The sequence below is a fragment of the Phalacrocorax aristotelis genome, chromosome 1 (assembly GCF_949628215.1).
Source record: "Phalacrocorax aristotelis chromosome 1, bGulAri2.1, whole genome shotgun sequence".
Classification (NCBI taxonomy): domain Eukaryota; kingdom Metazoa; phylum Chordata; class Aves; order Suliformes; family Phalacrocoracidae; genus Phalacrocorax; species Phalacrocorax aristotelis.
Window position 1 is genome coordinate 193,538,359 of NC_134276.1, and position 19,090 is coordinate 193,557,448.

The following is a 19,090-nucleotide window of genomic DNA, read 5'->3' on the forward strand; positions in this document are numbered from 1 at the left end:
CAAAGCTAGCATCTCCTGGAGTTATAAATTCCCCCGTATCTGTCTGTCAACTTTGGGAAGCCCTCCTTGATTAAGGTGTCCCTCAGTGTTGCAATTACATTATGAAAAAAATTGTTTAGTCCCAGTCATAGTAGTTCCAGAGCCGCTGTTTTGTCTGTTACAGGGCATGTTGCCTTTTATTGCATTTCCGTGTCTGCAGTAGGATCTAACGATGAATTACCAGAATTGATCTCGTACACTGCTCCATCTTCTGGCTAGCATAATCACATGAAAGGGAACAGGAATTATGTGTGCGAATTTGGATAAGCGAGGAAGACAATGGCTTTTTTTTATACTTGGAGTTGTTGTGCAGCATCCTCAGTAGCTCCTGATGCAGAGTTCCTCTTTCAGCTTTCACTATGTCTGATATGTGCTCTGTCTTCTGCCTCTGGTATAGGTAAAGATGCATGGACTGTGTATTATGCTGAGTTAATGTAGGATCTTCAAGCTGTATGCATAATTTGGGGGGGTATTGGGGGAATATTTATATTTCAGCAGTAGTATTTGACATTCCGTGAAAACTGGTTTTCAAAACCATGATTTCTTTCTTACTCAGTAACGCCAGAATTCCAAAAGGTCTCAGAAAATGTTGTAATTTTTGCAATATTTATGTATGTTTCTTCCTCTCTAGGAAATGTTTCCAGACTGCTCACTTTTATTTAGAAGATAATACATCACCTCGAGTGATTTCTGCTCCCCCAGCTCCAATCTTCCCAGTCTCAGGTATTTTTTGTCAACTGTTCTGTGGATTGGTGTTAGCTGTTGGAAAATGCTGCCTTGTATGTGTCATATGAATTCTTCACATACTGTAACATCTGTAAACCAGAAATTTGTACCCTGTTGTACTAATAAACCCAGATGCACTTGATGGAGGCAGAGACTAGTGTTACTAACATTTTCTCCTGTAGGTAACACAGAAGAGAAATATCCTCATCTTATAGAGTTGTCTCAAAGATACGCTGTGTCTTCCAGCCATTTGAATGTAGCCTGACTAGAAATGGCTTCTAGTGTAGCCATCTGAGCTACACAAAATAGCTCTAGTTCATTGTCATAAAGCAGAGGATTGCACCAGCAACATAGTCTGCTGTATTTCTTCCTCTAATTGAATTTGTCACATTTGTATGGATCATGACCTATTCTTTTTACCAGCAGGAACAATATATGCCTCATCTATCTGCATTTTATTTGCAATTACAATGTTTTCTTTAACTGATAGATTTTACTAGCGTATTTACTACTGGTAAAGTTCTGTGTGAGCCTCTTATAAAAATGATACGCAAGTGCAGAATATTATTAGCATCTTCTGGTTCCGTATCCACCACAGTTACTTGGAAAAACTGTTTCTTTCTTTCCTTCTCAAAGAGTATCAGAAGAGCACATGCAGCCCTTCCAGCTTTTTCAATCTGAGTAGAATGAAAAGTACCTTAAATAGATTAATTTTGCAGCAGATCCTGAGCCACATTTTCACACATGAGAAAAGGATACCTTGTTCCACAAGTAATGCCTTTGCAAACTGTGCTGTTACGCAGGGGGAGGGCTTCCCTTGGAGTGACTAAGGGAAGCAAAATCACCCCTTATGTACATAACTAGTAAACACATTTAATTAAACAAATCCCAAACATTAGACTTCTGTTGTAACTGAATTGTAGGCATCTTTAAATGCCTCTTGCATTGAATGCTATTGTTAGACGATGCATAACCTCTCTCTGTATGGTTAATAGGCAGGGGTATAGCTTGATTTCAGAAAACATGTGATTATAGATGAATGCCAAGTGCCAATCATTATAGGAAATCTCTGCTCTTACTCTCTATTATTAACTATATTACAGTACAACTGTATAATTTTCTTGCAACTTTCCTGACCAGCTCACCTCAGGGAGATAGTGTTTTCCTTTGTCATAAGACAGAATTGCACTTAAAGTTATTCTGAGTGCTTAAAATATGTGTTTGGATGCTGGAGGTTTTCCTTCTGACATACTGATAATATTAACTTAAAGAGAAAAGTGTTTCTAAGTGACTGAAAGATACATAAAATACTTTGTGGAAAAAGCTGCAAGCACTGAGGCAATATTTTTGGTTTATTTTGTGTGCAACAGATGTCAAGTGAGCAGTTTTTGTGTTTTCTGTTGAACAAGTGTTTCAGCAGTGTAATTTTACAGCAATTGAGACTAACCATGGTATAATACTGGCAAAGAGCACAGAGCAGGAAGAGCATTTTTAAATTAAACTGCTAAGTGTAATTTTTTATTATAACTATGACTAAAAGCACACTCCACAGATCTCATTATATATTAAATTTTTCTTTTGTGGGGCTTCATTGGCAGAGAGAGGATAACTGCAGCTTTTCACAGAAAATGCCCTGGCACTTCACAGCGTAATGCAAAGACGCGTTCAGAACAAATAATGAATTACAGGGTAATATTAGGACCCACTATCAATCTTTAAGTAGTTTCAAGTGATACCTGCCATCCAGATATAAAATATATTCCTGGAGTCAGAAGTGATTGAATTGGGAGATTAGCACTGTCGAGGAAATAAAGCAGTAATTACACCAAACCTGAGATCTCTTTCTCCCTTACTGTCCTTACCCTTAGGATCATCTACCTTCCCTTCTGTTTTTGTGTTTGCATATCATTAGAATAAATGCTTTATGCCAGGTTTCATCTCTGAAGTGTGAAGATAGTGTTACAAATTTGTTTAGCTTCTCTTAGGCTTGACTGGATAAATTCACTTTTTGTATTCAGATTCATTCATGTAAGCGGAAGACCAGATGGATCTCAATACAAATCAACAAATTCTTCATAACTGAAAGCTAAAACTATTAGGTGGCCTAAATGCTGAACATCTGTTGATGTAAATAACAGGTCCTTGTTCAACGTTTTTGATATTTCTTTCTCATATGAAACAGTGATAAAATTACAAATTGTGAAATAAACATATTTTTAATCCATGAAAAGCTTTTAAAAAAAAGTTATTATTCTTCAGAACGAAAACTAGCTGAAATAATGTCATCCTTTAACAGGTAATTAACAAACAGATGACTTTGTTTACATAGCGTATTTGCAGGAAAGAGAAGATTAAAAGAAGCAACGGTTTTTGACATGATCTCTAATGAATGTTCTACACAAGAGTGCTTTTCTATATTTGTATAAGGTAAAAAAGAGATGTCCTGAAATATAAACATCAGATGGAAAATTCAGCCTCAGAATCACAACCCAGAAGTTGCATGAATCACATTTCTTGGTTGAGAATGCAGCTACTGTCTGTGGGTATCCAGAAAGTCTTAAACTTAAATCTTGTACTTAAAACTTGAGGTATATAGCCTGATATGAAAATTTGCAGTCAATACTCCCAGGACGACCCATAAAATTATTATCAATAGGTAATCATAGAATCCTGGGGAGAACGGGGGGAAAATCCCTACTGGAAGTACTCACTCATGCAGTAAAAGATGAAAATTAGTTGTTGTTTCCTTTGGATGCCAACGCAAACATGCAACACATCAGTTAAAATTGTACTACTGGTGTAATACTGCATTAATTTAGTAGGCTTGGGACTCCGCGGCTAGTCCATGTACTGCACCAGAGCCCCGGTGCAACACTAATCAGCCTAAAGCACCCAGACTCCTCTGCCTGATCATTCTTTTTTTACCAGTTATTATTCAGAGCTCTGCTCCTACCCTCTCCCATTGAACATCTTGTAGCAAACTGCTAATCCTCACATATCACCCTGACTTCACGGTAGATCCGAGTGCTCTTTAGTTTACAGACAAGCTCAGCATCTTGCAGAATCGTCACCTTGATTTTGGGGGCTTAAAGACAGAGCAAGGCCTAGCAAGGCATTTTCTGTATCTTCTTTCCAAATAGTCATTTAGAAATGTGTAATTGTTAGAGAATGGTTTTAGAAATGTTAATGGTGTTAAAGACTGTTCTTATTTTTGTGGGAGTTGTATTTCCAAAGTTCATGCTGAAAATTTTATTTCAGGGTGTTGTGTGGATTGCCTACATAAAAACTTCTTTATATGTCACTGGCTTTTTATTCTTCATAAATATATTTTTTGTCTTTTCCCACCCCTAAGATGATGTTGGAGCAATTCCAATAAAGCATTTTCCAAAACATGTTGCAGATTTACATGCAAGTAATGGTTTTTCTGAAGAATTTGAGGTATGGCTCTATGACGTCATCTTTCTTCTTAGCACATACAAATAATGTTAAGTTTAAATGCCTGGAAACAAAGAACTGGGCATTACGTTCTGACTTGGGGACCAGTTTCATAAATGCATGTCAACATGAGCACTGTGAGCCCAGTAAGGATTGTATACGAAGAAAGACTAGGGAGATCTATGAAAGCTAACGGGACTGGGATGCAAATGGGAATGTTTATCACTGTTATAAATACTCAATGATTGTGTGTGTAAAGTATGCAAAGATAATGCAATCTGTATGGTTTATCAGATACAGTTGTAGATCTAAACCTTTTCCAACACTAATGCCAACTGAATTTTGCAGAAGCTACCCGCATTTGCTTGTTCCATTAACAGAGAAAAAAAATATGGGAGTGATTATGAGTATATGTGGCAAGACTTCTGATTAACAGGGGAGCTAATGTAGTCTTCATATGTGGTAGTGAAAGCTTTACAGTTCCTTTCCTAAAATATATGGTTCATAAGGGATATTTCAAAACTTTGAAACATATGCTCTCATCATATAACATCACTGTCACCTGATGTAGCTAATGAACTTCACTGTTTTTCACATTCATATGCATTAGAAGCAATTTAAAGATAGATATGTTCTAACTTAAGTCACATAAAATAAACATTATAAAGCAAACTCTGTAATTCAAGCTGTGCTATTAAAATTCTTGGCAAGTGATTTTTAACAAAATCAGTCAGCTGAGATGGAAACAAGTCTTTTAATTGATCTCTATTCATTTAAAATATGATAGTAATATTCCTGCTGCAGAAACAATACTGAAAGTCAAGAAATTAATAGTTTTGCATCTTTTGGTTTTGCTTTTGTTCCCCTGGCCAATGTGTTGTGATCTAATGGACCAAAAATTCCATGTCATTCACCTGACCTTCTTCATCAGACTTTCTTCTCCCAATTAATTTAACATTCAGAATACCCATCTGACTGAGGGCCCAAACTTGTAAATGCTTGTGAATGTCCAGTACATGTTCATGTGTTACCCACATGCGTATGCACTGACAGGACTGGGCTCCAGCTAGTCTGGCTGTTAATAAGAGCAGATGTTGAAGGACTGTGTAAATACAAAAGTAACCATTAGTGAGGACAGCAATACAGAAATCAAATTGTTCATCCTAAATTGTTCTTTTCCTAAATTACAGCAGTGATCCAGAGACCAAATACGCTGCATCTCACTGAGTTACACCTATCCCATCTGAAATATTTCATGCTTGTTTTAACTATTACAAAAAACTCAGTGTCCTTATCATTTTGTGGAGATCCTTTTTGGCTTTACAGACTACCCCAGGATTAGTTTCCAGCCTTTCTCTGCTGAAAAAAACTTAGAAGATATGGAAAAAAAATTGAAATACAGTCACTGGTTTTGCAGAGTCAGCAAACATTTGGAGAGGAGAGTACAGGGCTGGTTCAGGATTTTTATTTATATTACTATAGAACAACTTAGATTTAAAATCTAATTTCCAGGCTGGTAAACAATTTTCGTATACATACTTAAATAGCTTAGGGTGAAGGTAATTAATATTAAAATAAATCCTAAAAAGTGTTGGGAAACATTATTATAGTACTTTTAGTCACAACAGCTTATTTCCTACTTAACAGCATGGACCTTATAAATGCTTGAGTTTCCTGTCAGTTGAAGTAATCAATAAAATAAAATAAATTAATTTTGTGGGTTTTATGGCCTTTGTGCCTGTCTTTCTCAGGCCTGCTTCTCTCTTTATAAAACATTGGGTTCACTGAGAAACTGCTGGGAGACTGAGGGCTGTGCTGCTGTCCTTCACCAGAGCACCACGAGGCTGAGCCGCACGCTGCCCTGCTCCAGTGGAGGTTTTGCAGCTGATTGCAAAGAGAGCAAAACCATTCCACAGAGAAACTAATGCAGTTATAAGGACCAATAACAAATCCAATGAACAGTTAAATATGTAGATAATCTGGCTAAAGTCAGTGGTGTTGCTCATATGTATAAGCTTTCACCGGCCCACGGTCTAACATTAAAGATAAGAAAACCAATGCCAGTATTTTAACAGGAAAATTACCTCTTGTTTCCTTTAAGAGTTATGTCAAAATATTCAGCTTTATTGTTATTATGGAGACATATATTGCATGACCATAACTGTTTTCCATATAGTAACTGTAATTTATATAAACACTTTTATCCATTTGTTCTGTGCTGTGGAATTTGATTTTTTTTACTTTTTTTGCATTCATTCCCTCATTAGACACTGAAAGAGTTTTATCAGGTAAGGAATTATTTCACTGCATTTTTTTAGCAATGAAGTAGTTGTAAAATATCATAAGATAATTGGGTATAAGGTTGTGGTTCTTTTGGTGCTGACTTACTGTATTTTAAGACATTTTATGTATCTTAATACTTACTAAAGTATGACATACATTTTTTGTTTCAGGAAATCCAGAGCTGTACTGTAGATCTAGGTATTACATCAGACAGCTCTAATCACCCCGACAACAAGAATAAGAATCGATACATAAACATTGTTGCTTGTAAGTAAATGCATCACTTGGTGTTTTGTTTAAGAAATGAGTATAGACAAGTGGAGATTTATATGCTATTAGAGGGGAAACAAAATACCTCTACACTAAAAGCTCTGGCTACTGTTCAGCAAAATGCTGGGAGAGGAGTAGCATGAGAAATCACATCTCTTCCGGTTAGTCCTCTGGCATTCTGCTGCTTGGATGAACATGTGTTAGCAAAACATATTTGTGTCTTCTGTGATGACCCAAAGGGAGTTGGGAGATTTCATTATAATGCCATTATAAAGCCAAAGAAGCTGTGTTTTGATTGCCAAAATTAATCCATCTTTGATCTGGAATAATGATGATTTATCCTCTCTAGGAACTTCCCAATCCCTGGATATATTTACTGTCATATAATACAAATGTACCGGTTTTATGTTGTGTTGTGCCCTGCCACAATGTAATAGATCAGCTTCATTAGCCAGGACGCATGTTTTCCCATTGCATTGCCCTTCTTCACTATCCCAGATTTTTCTTTCTGAAACACATCTATTCAGCCTTGTTAATCTCTCTTTGAAGCTATTGCCTCTGGGCTCTTGATCATTTTGGTGGCTTAATATATTTTTCTTAATTCTCTATAGTATTTCAACTTTGTCTGATAACAAGAAGCTCTAAATTAAATATAAGGTCAGCATTCAGTGTCACTAACAGAAATAGGTTAATAGAAAAAGAGACAGAATCAGTCCAGAAGACAATGTAAACCAGCAGTAAGAAATCTGTTCCACCTGGCTGAAGATACCTCTAGAGAGATGGAAAGTCAGGGATTTTCCTCTGCCACTTTGTGTTTGTACCTGGTCGTACAAAAGGTGCTAACCCAGTGGCTTTTTTATCAAAGGGCAATGCACGGGCAGCTCAGGTAGCAAGAATTGCCCGGTGAAACTGAGTGAAGTCTCTAGTCCTTATAATCAGTGCAGGCTACAGAAAGCTCCATCCCTCCCTGAGGTAACCACTGCTGACCAGCTTCTCCAAGGTCTCATTGCTCTCCAGTCTCTGCTTTTTAACTTGGAATTAATGTGCCTTAACACTGGTGCTGACTGTCATTTGAGACATCCCACTGTGCAGGCTTGCCAGTCGTGACACAGGACTTACAGAAGACCCATATCCCTTCACAAGCAGCAGCTGGAGGCTGTAGGAAAATATGTCACAGTGCCTAAAATGACTCCAGGTGATGCTCTTCAGGCAACTAAATTCTGAATCCCTTGAATCCTTGGATCCATTAGTTTATTTTTCTGCAAACTAGAGTTTTGATTCTGATTAATTCCTAAGCATAGGATGTTTGCATATGTAATTGTCACTGCATTAGTCCTATGTATTGTAAAAATCCATTTCAGTATTTTTTAAAAAGATGTATTATAGAAAGAATAGAATTCTTGTAGAAAACTATGCTTATTTTCTCCCTTGTTTTACTACAGATGATCATACTAGGGTTAAATTAGCACAGCTTGCAGAAAAGGATGGAAAACTGACTGATTACATTAATGCCAACTATGTTGATGTAAGTGCCATTTTCTATCTGCCAGCCTATTCATCTGTCAGCCTTTTCTGTAAAAACTGTTGTATGGAGGTGAATAAACTTAATTTAAAAAAATAGTATCACAACATTACAGAATTTTTTTAAAAAACTTTAATCATCGAAGTTAAGCCTGCAAAGTTAAGGTGCAGGTAAAAGTCCAATTCTTTCTTGAATCCATCTTGACATTGTAGCAGCTGCAGCTTAATGAAGAGCTGTATGAAACCAAAACGTCCTGTCACATCTGAGTCGTTTCAGAAGCATTTAGCATCTGAATGTTTGTTCTTTTATACATTTTTGGTAAGTGGTTAATTCTTCTGTCTGAGATAATCTCATGAGAGGAAGATGCCATTTGGCTGAGATCCTCACCGAGGTACCATTTATTCAGGTTTTGTTACCTAGTAATTTACATGTGAATGACCTTGATTCATTTTTTAAACCACTACCATAACAGATGTCTCATAATCACTATCATGTCAACATTCTGCTGGAACATGGGGCACTTGAACATATATCCTATTTGTTGGAATGATAAATATTGACATAACAGTTACATTCACATGTCATCTGGTACCACAGGGTTTCTGTGATTTGGACAGTTATAAATTCAAAAGTACTTAAAAGCTTTTGAGATTCTTTAAAAATAGATACATAAAATATCATGTACTCCTCCCAACCTCCTTTTGCTTGAGGACTGTGATTTGACAAGTGTCATTTGTTATATTTCAATTTAGGGCTACAACAAGCCAAAAGCCTACATTGCAGCTCAAGGGCCACTAAAATCGACAGCAGAAGATTTCTGGAGAATGATATGGGAACATAACGTAGAAGTTATTGTGATGATAACTAATCTCGTTGAGAAAGGAAGGGTATGAGTACCTTTGACTATTATTTATTTCTCTGATGTTGATAGATGTACCTGTAGCAGACTCCTTTCTCTCTTTTAAAAATCTGGTTTAGGCATTTATTGAGCAAAAAGCAGTAGTTTGTAGTAGTTGCTTCTATTAGGATTGGCTATAGAAGTATAAAGTTGAGGATTTGTAGTATGAAACTAAAGAAAACATTTAAACTCAACTGTCAACAACAGGTCTTGAGCCATGTTCTAACTACAAAAGAAAATTGTCTTCTACTGAAAAAAAGACTTCATGTATATAATTAGGAGTGGCAAGACTCTGGACCTTGTGCCACATTCTGCTATCAATCTGCTCTCCGTCATTGTCTTTCTCAGGGATGCCTTAGACCCTGGAAAGGAGAAGGCCGTAGTTCAGGTGAATTCTTCTGGCTGTTCACTGGCAGCTCCTTGTTGACATCCCATGGGACCCGCAGTTCCTTTCCTACTACATTACTAGATACACGTTTGTCCAGTGAGACAAAATGAGGTCAAACCCCACCACAGGATGTGTGTTTCTCTGGTTATGTGATGGGAGCATGCATGTACCCTGGGGTCACCTGAAGAGGCAGGCATTGCATCACACTTGCCACATACCGGCAGCAATGTCTAAAATGCATGTAAATCTTGTCATATGACCTATTAAGCATCTATCAGATGATATGGACACAGCAAATGCAGGCGAGGGCCGCACTGGAGTACCACTTCATTTATAATACCATGCTATAAACGTCTACTCTTCTAGTTCTCCTAGAGAAGGCTAACCAAACAAAAGGCTGGACATCGCAGCTCTCTACTGTATATTCTGGCCACACACAAGCTCACTCGTACCCTTGCTATTGAGATATGAGTATACTCTGTGCTTAGTCAACTAACCAAAAACCACATACAACTCGCATTGGGGCTTGACCTGCTGGAAAGCAGTTCCGCTGAGAAGGACCTGGGAGTGCTGGTGGGCAGCAAGCTGACCCTGAGCCAGCAATGTGCCCTTGTGGCCAAGAAGGCCAAGGGTATCCTGGGCTGCATTAAAAGTAGTGTGGCCAGCAGGTCAAGAGATGTTATCCTCCCCCTCTACTCTGCCCTAGTGAGGCCACATCTGGAGTGCTGTGTCCAGTTTTAGGGCCCCCCAGTTCAAGAAAGACAGGGAACTACTGGAGAAAGTCCAGTGGAGAGCTACCAAGATGATCATGGGGCTGGAGCATCTCCCTTATGAGGAAAGGCTGAGAGACCTGGGTTTGTTCAGCCTGGAGAAGAGAAGACTGAGGGGGGATTTCATCAATACCTATAAATATCTAAAGGGTGGGTGTCAGGATGATGGCACTGGGACTCTTTTCAGTGGTGCCCAATGGGGCAATGGACACAAGTTGGAACACAGGAAGTTCCAGCTAAACATGAGAAAAAACTTCTTTCCTGTGAGGGTGACAGAGCAGTGGCACAGGCTGCCCAGGGAGGCTGTGGAGTCTCCTTCCCTGGAGACAATCAAAACCCACCTGGATGAATTCCTGTGCCCCCTGCTCTGGGTGTACCTGCTCAAGCAGGGGGGCTGGACGAGATGATCTCCAGAGGTCCCTTCCAACCTCTACCACTCTGTGATTCTGCAATTCTGCAATTCTAATGACTTGAATGCATTCCTATTTTACCTATATATTATTTGTTATGTTCTTTAGATTTTAGAGTGCCTATAGAATGGCAAGTTCAACAATATTAGAGCCCTTTAACTCTGACAGTATGATTTAAACGTCTTTTCAGAGTATTCCAACTAAGTTCATCTTTTCACAGCCATCTTCCTTTACAGCGTTTGTTCTCTTTTTCTGAAGATCATGTCTATTATGAACTGGGTATATTCAGAGTCCCTGCATGTTTTTGTGGTTGACCGTGCACTTAAAATTGAACATTTCAGCTTGCTAGTTTGACACCTTGTTTTCTTTCTCTTTTTCTCTGCTTTTTATCCACTTTCTAACAGAGAAAATGTGACCAGTACTGGCCTACCGAAGGTAGTGAAGAATACGGGAACTTCTTGATTACTCAGAAGAGTGTTCATGTACTTGCCTATTATACTGTGAGGACTTTCACTCTCAGAAACACCAAGATCAAAAAGGTTTGTGGCAACCTGAAAACATAGTTTGGGCAAAAGGGAATGTTAAAAGTTGCTCAGAATATTTTTTAAGGCAGTTGGAAGCTCTTTTCTGTTGTATAGGTAAAGATGAATCCTGTAGGTCTCAGCCAGCCAAGATGTTCATCAACTTCAGAATTAATTTGACCAGATCAACAAATTGAGAAGATACTGGCCTCTAGTACTGGTGTGTTGTAGGACCATCCAGATGTAGGACCAGAAAGGCTGTGATCACACTGGAGAGATGATTTGGACTTTGCCTGCCTGGTGAGCAGGAAGGTACATTTTCAGAAAGCGAGCAGATAGTAGAAAATGTGATATGAATTAAATCATCCACCTCAGCTCTCAGTTTTCCTTTTTAAGGGCTGAATTTTTACCGTCCTGCAAAACAGGTGAATCCACACCTTCATTTACTGTAATCAGAACCAGCATGCTCTCAGCTCAACAGTGTGATATTGGCTACTTTGAGGGGCATTCTGAAAGCTTAAGTTATTTCAGCCACCTAAACGTTAGACATCTAGTCTCTCAGCCTCCCTGTACAATTAATGGCTAAAGTACACTTACGGCCAAGTAATTGACTCTGCCTGTTTTAGGAACCCATCTTCGAATGAGTTGACCTGCTCTCTGAAGGTGTCCCTGCTTCTGAGTTGCCGTTGAGGGAGGGAGCTTAGAAAAGCAGCCTACGCAAGGCTACTTCCCTTGTAGATCTCTAAAGCTGAGTGAGGTGAATCCTACCCTTTCTGTCCACCCAGCAGAGGAGCCAGGTGAAGAAATAGGTGGTGACTCTTGAGAGCAGCTGTAATTTGTTTTCCCTCCAGTGCTCTTAGCCTTTCTCTATGGCTTTCTAAGGGACAGTGCCAGGTCTTTTTTCCATTCAAAGTGCAAGCTGATGGGACAGAAGCACAGGCCCTTACTCTTCTCTTTGAAAGCTGAAATATTCAGAGCTAGGTGGCATGCTATGTACTAAATAGGGACAGTACTAATTCAAGACTATCAGGTACGGAAATAAAATTATGAAGAGCTGCCATTCAGATACGGGCTGCTTACATATGGAATTATTTTTCTGTTGCAGGGTTCCCAGAAAGGGAGGTCTAGTGGACGTATAGTAACTCAGTACCATTATACCCAGTGGCCTGACATGGGTGTCCCAGAATACACGCTGCCCGTGCTCACCTTCGTGCGGAAGGCATCGCATGCCAAGCATCACGCTGTCGGGCCTGTTGTGGTTCATTGCAGGTGTGGTTTTTACCGCTGTAAGGTTCACTCCGCTTTTGTTTTGCAGAAAAAAGAATTTTTCAGTGGTGGGTTAAGCAAAATTTCACATTTAACAATTCCTGATGGAATAAGATTAATTTCTTCGCTGATATTTCTGTCCTTGGTAAGGCCAACTAATCAACTGTCTGTGCCACTTCTGTAAATCTGTATAAACAAGATGATGCTGCTCTGCACTATGTTCCTTTTTTTGCAAAAACGCTTTCTTTTTACTTCTTTGCACACTTTTATACTACTCTCTTGGTTGCTATGAGCTTACGAGATATATATAGCAGCAATTGTTTCATTTCTGCGAATATATCGTTAGGATGTTTTTGGCTCATGCTTTCTTTGGTGCAGGGATACTCTGTAATCCTAAGAGGAGCTCTGTCCACAAAAGAAGACTCACTCTATTCCTGGCTGAACTACAACTCTGCTGTTTTTAACATTACTCTGCGCTCTAGCAGTCATTTGCAATGGAGGAGCATTCTGGGGAACGGTTTGAGGTCTGCATGTGCCGCAGTGTGCAGGCAGGTGTTCTGTCAGTGCTCACTAAAACTGGGCAGCTCAGGGAAGATTGGTTAAAAAGGGCTTGTAGGGCCTGGAATGACTTCACAATGCCCGTGAAGGACCGGGTTATTGTAAAATATATAAGCAGGTTCTGGTTTTCCACTGTAGTACTTCACCTTTGATGGAACATTTGGAAAGAGAACCTCCTCATGAATTCTGTCCTTCTGGAGCTGACTCTGAGGAAGCCAACAGGTAAAGTCGCCTCACAAATGCTGCAAATGAAGATATTTTATTTCTGGGATGATCTAATCTGACTGAAATCTGTTTTTAGCTTGGAGAATGAAAATGCTATCTACATCCTGCCTGTTCTTGGGAAGTTCAAAATAAGAGTTTCCCCAAAATGCCAGGTCTGAGATCTATGCCAGTGGGCTGAGAGATCAGCAATACATCATAAGTCAATTAAACTGAGTTTTTAAAAAGTGAACAGTGGTAAGTTGTGTGGCTTCAGTCAGACCTCCCTGTTGGGTCATAGGTATAACTTACCTCTGCCTGTAGGCAGTTTTGGTCAGCTTTTAGTTCACCTGTCCCTGTGCACTATGGAATTTCAGAGGAGACATCTCATGTTAGAAATATAACTTTTATTTATCTTTACAGGCTGTATGGAGAACACAGGTGATGAACTTGATGAAACTTTTTTTAGCCACTTTTTTGTTTTGGCACTTTTGATGTTTTGTCTTTCATAGCAAGTACTGATGGTGTCTGGTAATCTTTATACCTTTTGAGTCTAAGAGTGTGTTAATAACCTGGGCCTTTCAGTTTTATATCACCTTTATTTAGACAGTTTATTACAGCAATCTGAGCTCATACTACCCATGCTTTGTGCCACCTCTGTGGACGAAATGAGACGACTGAATTAGCCTGTACCGACTGAGCTTGGATCTGCCCATAAGGAACCGTGCAGACACAGCACAGTGTTGCTGCCAAGTTACATGTGCCAATACATGTTTCCTCATCACTTAGAGGGGAATTACAACTAATTCCCATATAAGACTAGAAAGCAAAAAACGACCTCCTGACCTTGTACTCCCTACCGAGATATTTTATGAAAGAAAAAGTTGGGGTTTAATCTTACAGTACAGACATTTTATGCTAAATGAGTTCATGACAGGAGTGAGTTGATTAACCCTTTCTTCTGCATCTTCCCTTTTTAAGAAATGTTTCAACCATTGCTTGCTGTCTTAGCTGTATCTGAAGAGCACTAAGCTTTTTCTTTTACAGAGGTACCTTCAGTGGTTTTGCCACTAATGGGTGGCATAATGCAACTTTGCCTTTAAAGTGATGCGTGTTTCAACATAGAAGAACTTGAGCACATTAGCTGTGCCTAAATGCTGACATACGCCACCTTTTCTAGGAATACTTGACAAAGTATCCTAAGGAATATCAGAAGCCTGGAAATTGCAGGCCTGCAGGAAACCCCTTAGTTCTATTTCAATTCATAGCTTAAATCATTTGAGAAAATGATCTTTAGATTTCTTCTTGCACAAAGAAAAAGATGAGTTGAAAAGACTTTCCTTCATTACCAGCCTTGGAGTTTAGCAACACATATCGTATAATAAAACGATTTGTAGAGGAAAATCTTCCCTACACACCATTTTTTTGAAAAAGCTGTGTATAAGAAACAGTTCTTTTCATTATTGTTTTACTTCAGACTCAAGACTATATTTTTTGTTTTGTAGTGCTGGTGTTGGAAGGACAGGCACATACATAGTGTTAGACAGCATGCTGCAGCAAATTCAGCATGAAGGGACAGTCAACATATTCGGATTCTTAAAACACATACGTACCCAAAGGAACTACTTGGTGCAGACTGAGGTAAGAATAAAATATATTTAGCGAGAGACTGTTACAGACTATTTCTGTTTGCAGGAGGAGAGATAATACAGTCCTCTTTTTGGCACCACCAGACAGACTGGCATCCAGTCACCAGACTGGCCTTTCCCTTTTGCTTCCCTTGTTTTTATAGAGACATCCTTCTAGTCTCGGTTAGAGCAATCCACTAGAAATTACCTACCTGTGGGCTCTTGTCTGTTTATTAGGGAGGACTCAGAAGAGAGAAAGTGTATAAATCATGCTTCCTGCAGAAGCACTTTCTTGGCAGGGCATGCATTTTTGCAATAGAATTTTTTAAGGAAACACCATTATCAGGTGTTCAGATCTTCACTGAACCTGATCAAAGCGTTGATATAAGGCAATAAAAAGTAGGGAGAAAAGCTGTTTCAGTCAGAAGATTATCTATAGCTGCCTTAAACTGAAGACTATATATAGAATCATGAAAGACCAGGAAAAAACCAATGAGGGCAACAGCAGGGCATTTGAAAGTCTATTTCAGGTTTCAAGAAGAGGTGGTTAGATTCCCCAGTGCCTTTCAATGATAAAAAAGGTAATCAACCACAGCATGGGCCCTTGTTCCAAAGGATGTGAGAGAGAAAACAGGGGACAGCAGTAGAAACTGGGAGAGATCACCTTATTGCAAAAAAGGCAGGGAGAGTTGCGTAACAAGCTGACTTGAAAATTTGACTCAAGGTTATGATTGCATTTTTAACTGTTCTGTGAACAAGAGAGGCCACAGGTGGTGGGGATTTGGGATTATATCATATATACATTGCACATGTAGTTCAATTGTGCTTGTAAATGTGTACTGTCACTGTAGAGGGACAGCCTTCGCTTTAGAGGATCACTTTGGAGAAAACTCCCCCACAGCAGCAGGCTGTAAAGAAATACTGACCACATGAGAAGTGGCGTCTTAGCCAGAGGTGTCCAGGAGGAGTATCTGGAAATAATTAGAGCTCAGATGTTTGGTTTTATTTTCCTAGGAGCAATACATCTTCATTCATGATGCATTGGTTGAAGCAATACTCAGTAAAGAAACAGAAGTCCTTGAGACTCACATTCATGCCTATGTTAACGCTCTTTTGATACCTGGACCAACAGGAAAGACCAGACTGGAGAAACAATTCAAGGTGAGCTCCCCAAGACAGTAATGCAAAAAGCTTTAGGCTTGCAAGCTTGAATGACTTGAAAGTAGGTATCTCAACACAACTTTCATTATCTTTCTCTATCTAAAATTTGACTGCTGAGCCTAAATTCAGACCAATTTAACAAATGCATGCGGTCGGTTGGGACAAAAGAATTATTTGCATACTCTTAAACAAGGAATTGAAAAAAAAAACCAAACACAAACCAAAACCATGAGAACTAGGACAGTTAGAAGATTTTGGAAAAGGTAGCTACATGCCTTTGCACAAAGATCCCAAAGGTAAAACAATAATCAGGAAAGATGTCACTCTGGCAAAAATATCGTGAGCTATACTGGTCAATCAACATCTTCCCCTCAATGAACAACACTGGCTAGAAGACAGCCTTTGCCTCAGCAGGCGCTACGTGAATGCTTTGGTGCTTGTGGAAGTGGAGATCAGTGTGTGCATGCACAGGACTTTCAGTCACCCAGAGAAGGAGCAGACCCAGCCAGGTAACAGCCCAGAATCTGTGAGAGAAACAGCTCATTGAATCATGGGGAGAACAGGGAGTCTAGCTCGCTCAGTGGGTCAGTTACAGAGGAAACACAGAAAATCCTACATTTTCAAATGAATTTGAGAATTAAATCACAACTGTTTTCCAGATTATGTGGCAAAACATAATTTGCTCTCCCTGATTTAACAGGAAGTAAATTATTATAACCTTCCTCTAAGGAATTTGATTCTAAAGAGGACTGCACGGGATAATGTGTATTCTTTATACAATTAGCTATTGGATCATAAGTAAAAAACTTCAGCAGATAAGTCTCTAGGTAATGTCAGTAGATAATGAGGCTATGAAAAATATCAATATATTTTTTTTCTGGAGTATTTTGGTCACAAAGGCACAGTAACTAGTACTTCTTCAAGATAATGAACAATACAGAACAACAGAATAGGAACAACATACCAAAGGATTTCACAGCTTGCTGCTGTCCTGGCTTGAATGATCCGACAGTGTTGCACTGTTTTTTCCTGGGGAAAAGTAGGGACTCATCTCAGCTGTGGTGTGCTTGGAGAAATGAGCATCCCACCTTTCCTACACAGATGAAAGAATAAAACACAGAATATATACAAACAGTGTATGTAAATATGTATAAACACTGAGTGTGCAGTGCAAATTGCAAGAGCCATGAGGAGCTCCAATTCTAAGAGCTGACGTATTATCAGAAAGGGACATGTCTCATTCAATCTCATTTTCCTTTGCAAGATAAAATTATTAGAATAATAACAAAAATGTGGAGTCTTGTTTTACTGAAGAGTTGTTTTAGAGTAAAAAAAAAAATGTGGTCTCATGCATTTTGATGGAACTTCCCTGGTTTGCTGTTTTTCCAAAGCAGGCAGCTTCTGAAAGCTACACATGCCCAGCCCAAAACATCACAGAAAAGTCTTATGGATTCTTTTGAACATTCTGATTAATCTGGCTGATTTTTCTGGCAATCAAAAAAAAAAAAACCCCAACCCTAAAATCTAGGAAAAACATGCTTTCCAAACTTATTACATGCCTAATTGTGGTGTATATACCTATACACTCGTTCCTTCTCATACTCTTGTTTATTTGAATTCTATTACTTGAAACAGGTAAGTCAATGAGACCCGCCCTGGATCAGTCCTAATTTCCTCTCACAGGTTTGGAGGAGGAAGCTCATAACAGGGATATCTAGAGATGCCTCGCATCAGGAGCTATGCTGTCTGTATAACAATGCAGATTTTTTTGCACAGACATTTTCTGTTTTCCAAAACAATTTAAAGATACACAAGCAGCTGTGCAGACAAAATGGAGGTGAAACCAGCATGGCAACAAGCACTGGGAGGCTGGATATGGAACAACATAAAGTGGCATTTCCTTCAAAGACATGATTATGGACCTGGGGCTCAAGAATGATTTGAACTGATAAAACAACGAAGAAAAAAGATTCTGATGACTTGATAAATAGTTTAGCCAGATAACTAGATAAGCTAAGAGAGACGGCTAACCTGCAGTACATGCACCCTTCTGTTTAATGCGGCTAATGAAGGAATGGCTTTCGTACAGTTACCTGACTTTTTTTAACTTCATTGTTTCAGTTACTGAGCCAGTCTAACACACAGCAGTGTGATTATTCAACTGCACTCAAACAGTGTAACAGAGAAAAGAACCGAACTTCATCCATCATTCCTGGTAAGCTTGTTCAAATAGGCTTCTCTGGGTGGGAAAATGTTTATGAACTGTGTGGGTCAGACCTTTAATCTTTCCTCAGCAAGAAATGAAGACATCTGCATTGGTGTGGAGCAATGTTCTGTAAAGTACTTCTAGTGAAGAAATTATTTGAATACTACACATAGGAAAACAAAATAGATGGCTGGATAACACTTTATCCTGATTGACGGAGTTGAGTGTTATCATTACTATGAGATATATGTGAGATAATTGCTCTAATAAATGAGTATTCACAACATTTGTACTAGTTCATGACTTTTTTTTTATAGTGGAAAGATCTAGAGTGGGTATCTCGTCACTGTCTGGTGAAGGGACAGACTACATCAATGCCTCCTATATTATGGTAAGTCAGTTAACTGTACTGGTGAAAAACCATGTCCCATTGTATAGCTGTTTTCAGAGCACCCATGTGTCCGAGCTAGGGTGACACAGTCCTGATTTTGAAAGCTCCTTTCTTCTATGATTCACTCTGCCTGAGAGTTACTTCCCCCAGGAAGTATTATTAGGGTTATTACTGGTTTTAAGTTTGGTTAAGTGAATTGTATTTTAACAGTCTGTAGAACCAGAAATCTCATCATAGTTTAAAAAACTGGTAAAGCTAAATGCCACCTATGGATGGATCTTTTGAGATGAGCTGGAAGTTTTAACTAACAAGTTAGTTTTTAATGGCTGTACTGTGGTTTGCCTTCCTACCTGCTTATCTTACAGAGCTTTTGCAACTGGCGTAGCACAAGGCACCATAGCTCATCAGCTTTCCATT

The 19,090-nt window shown here is 39.0% G+C and overlaps 1 protein-coding gene across 5 annotated transcripts in view; it reads left to right on the forward strand.

The window, feature by feature from the left end:
• PTPRZ1 (protein tyrosine phosphatase receptor type Z1) overlaps positions 1–19,090 on the forward strand; it is a 144,927-nt gene that overhangs the window by 120,332 nt on the left and 5,505 nt on the right. For 2 of the 5 annotated variants that reach the window (XM_075081162.1, XM_075081165.1), the window contains exons 14-25: positions 671–762; positions 4,118–4,203; positions 6,468–6,488; positions 6,654–6,750; positions 8,196–8,278; positions 9,028–9,162; positions 11,146–11,280; positions 12,368–12,531; positions 14,793–14,928; positions 15,930–16,076; positions 18,198–18,291; positions 18,600–18,673. In XM_075081162.1, the coding sequence (XP_074937263.1) occupies positions 671–762; positions 4,118–4,203; positions 6,468–6,488; positions 6,654–6,750; positions 8,196–8,278; positions 9,028–9,162; positions 11,146–11,280; positions 12,368–12,531; positions 14,793–14,928; positions 15,930–16,076; positions 18,198–18,291; positions 18,600–18,673 (1,264 nt within the window). Of the gene's footprint in view, positions 1–670; positions 763–4,117; positions 4,204–6,467; positions 6,489–6,653; positions 6,751–8,195; positions 8,279–9,027; positions 9,163–11,145; positions 11,281–12,367; positions 12,532–13,224; positions 13,309–14,792; positions 14,929–15,929; positions 16,077–18,197; positions 18,292–18,599; positions 18,674–19,090 lie in introns of all 5 variants that reach the window. The other 3 variants (XM_075081163.1, XM_075081166.1, XM_075081164.1) reach the window with 2 other exon arrangements.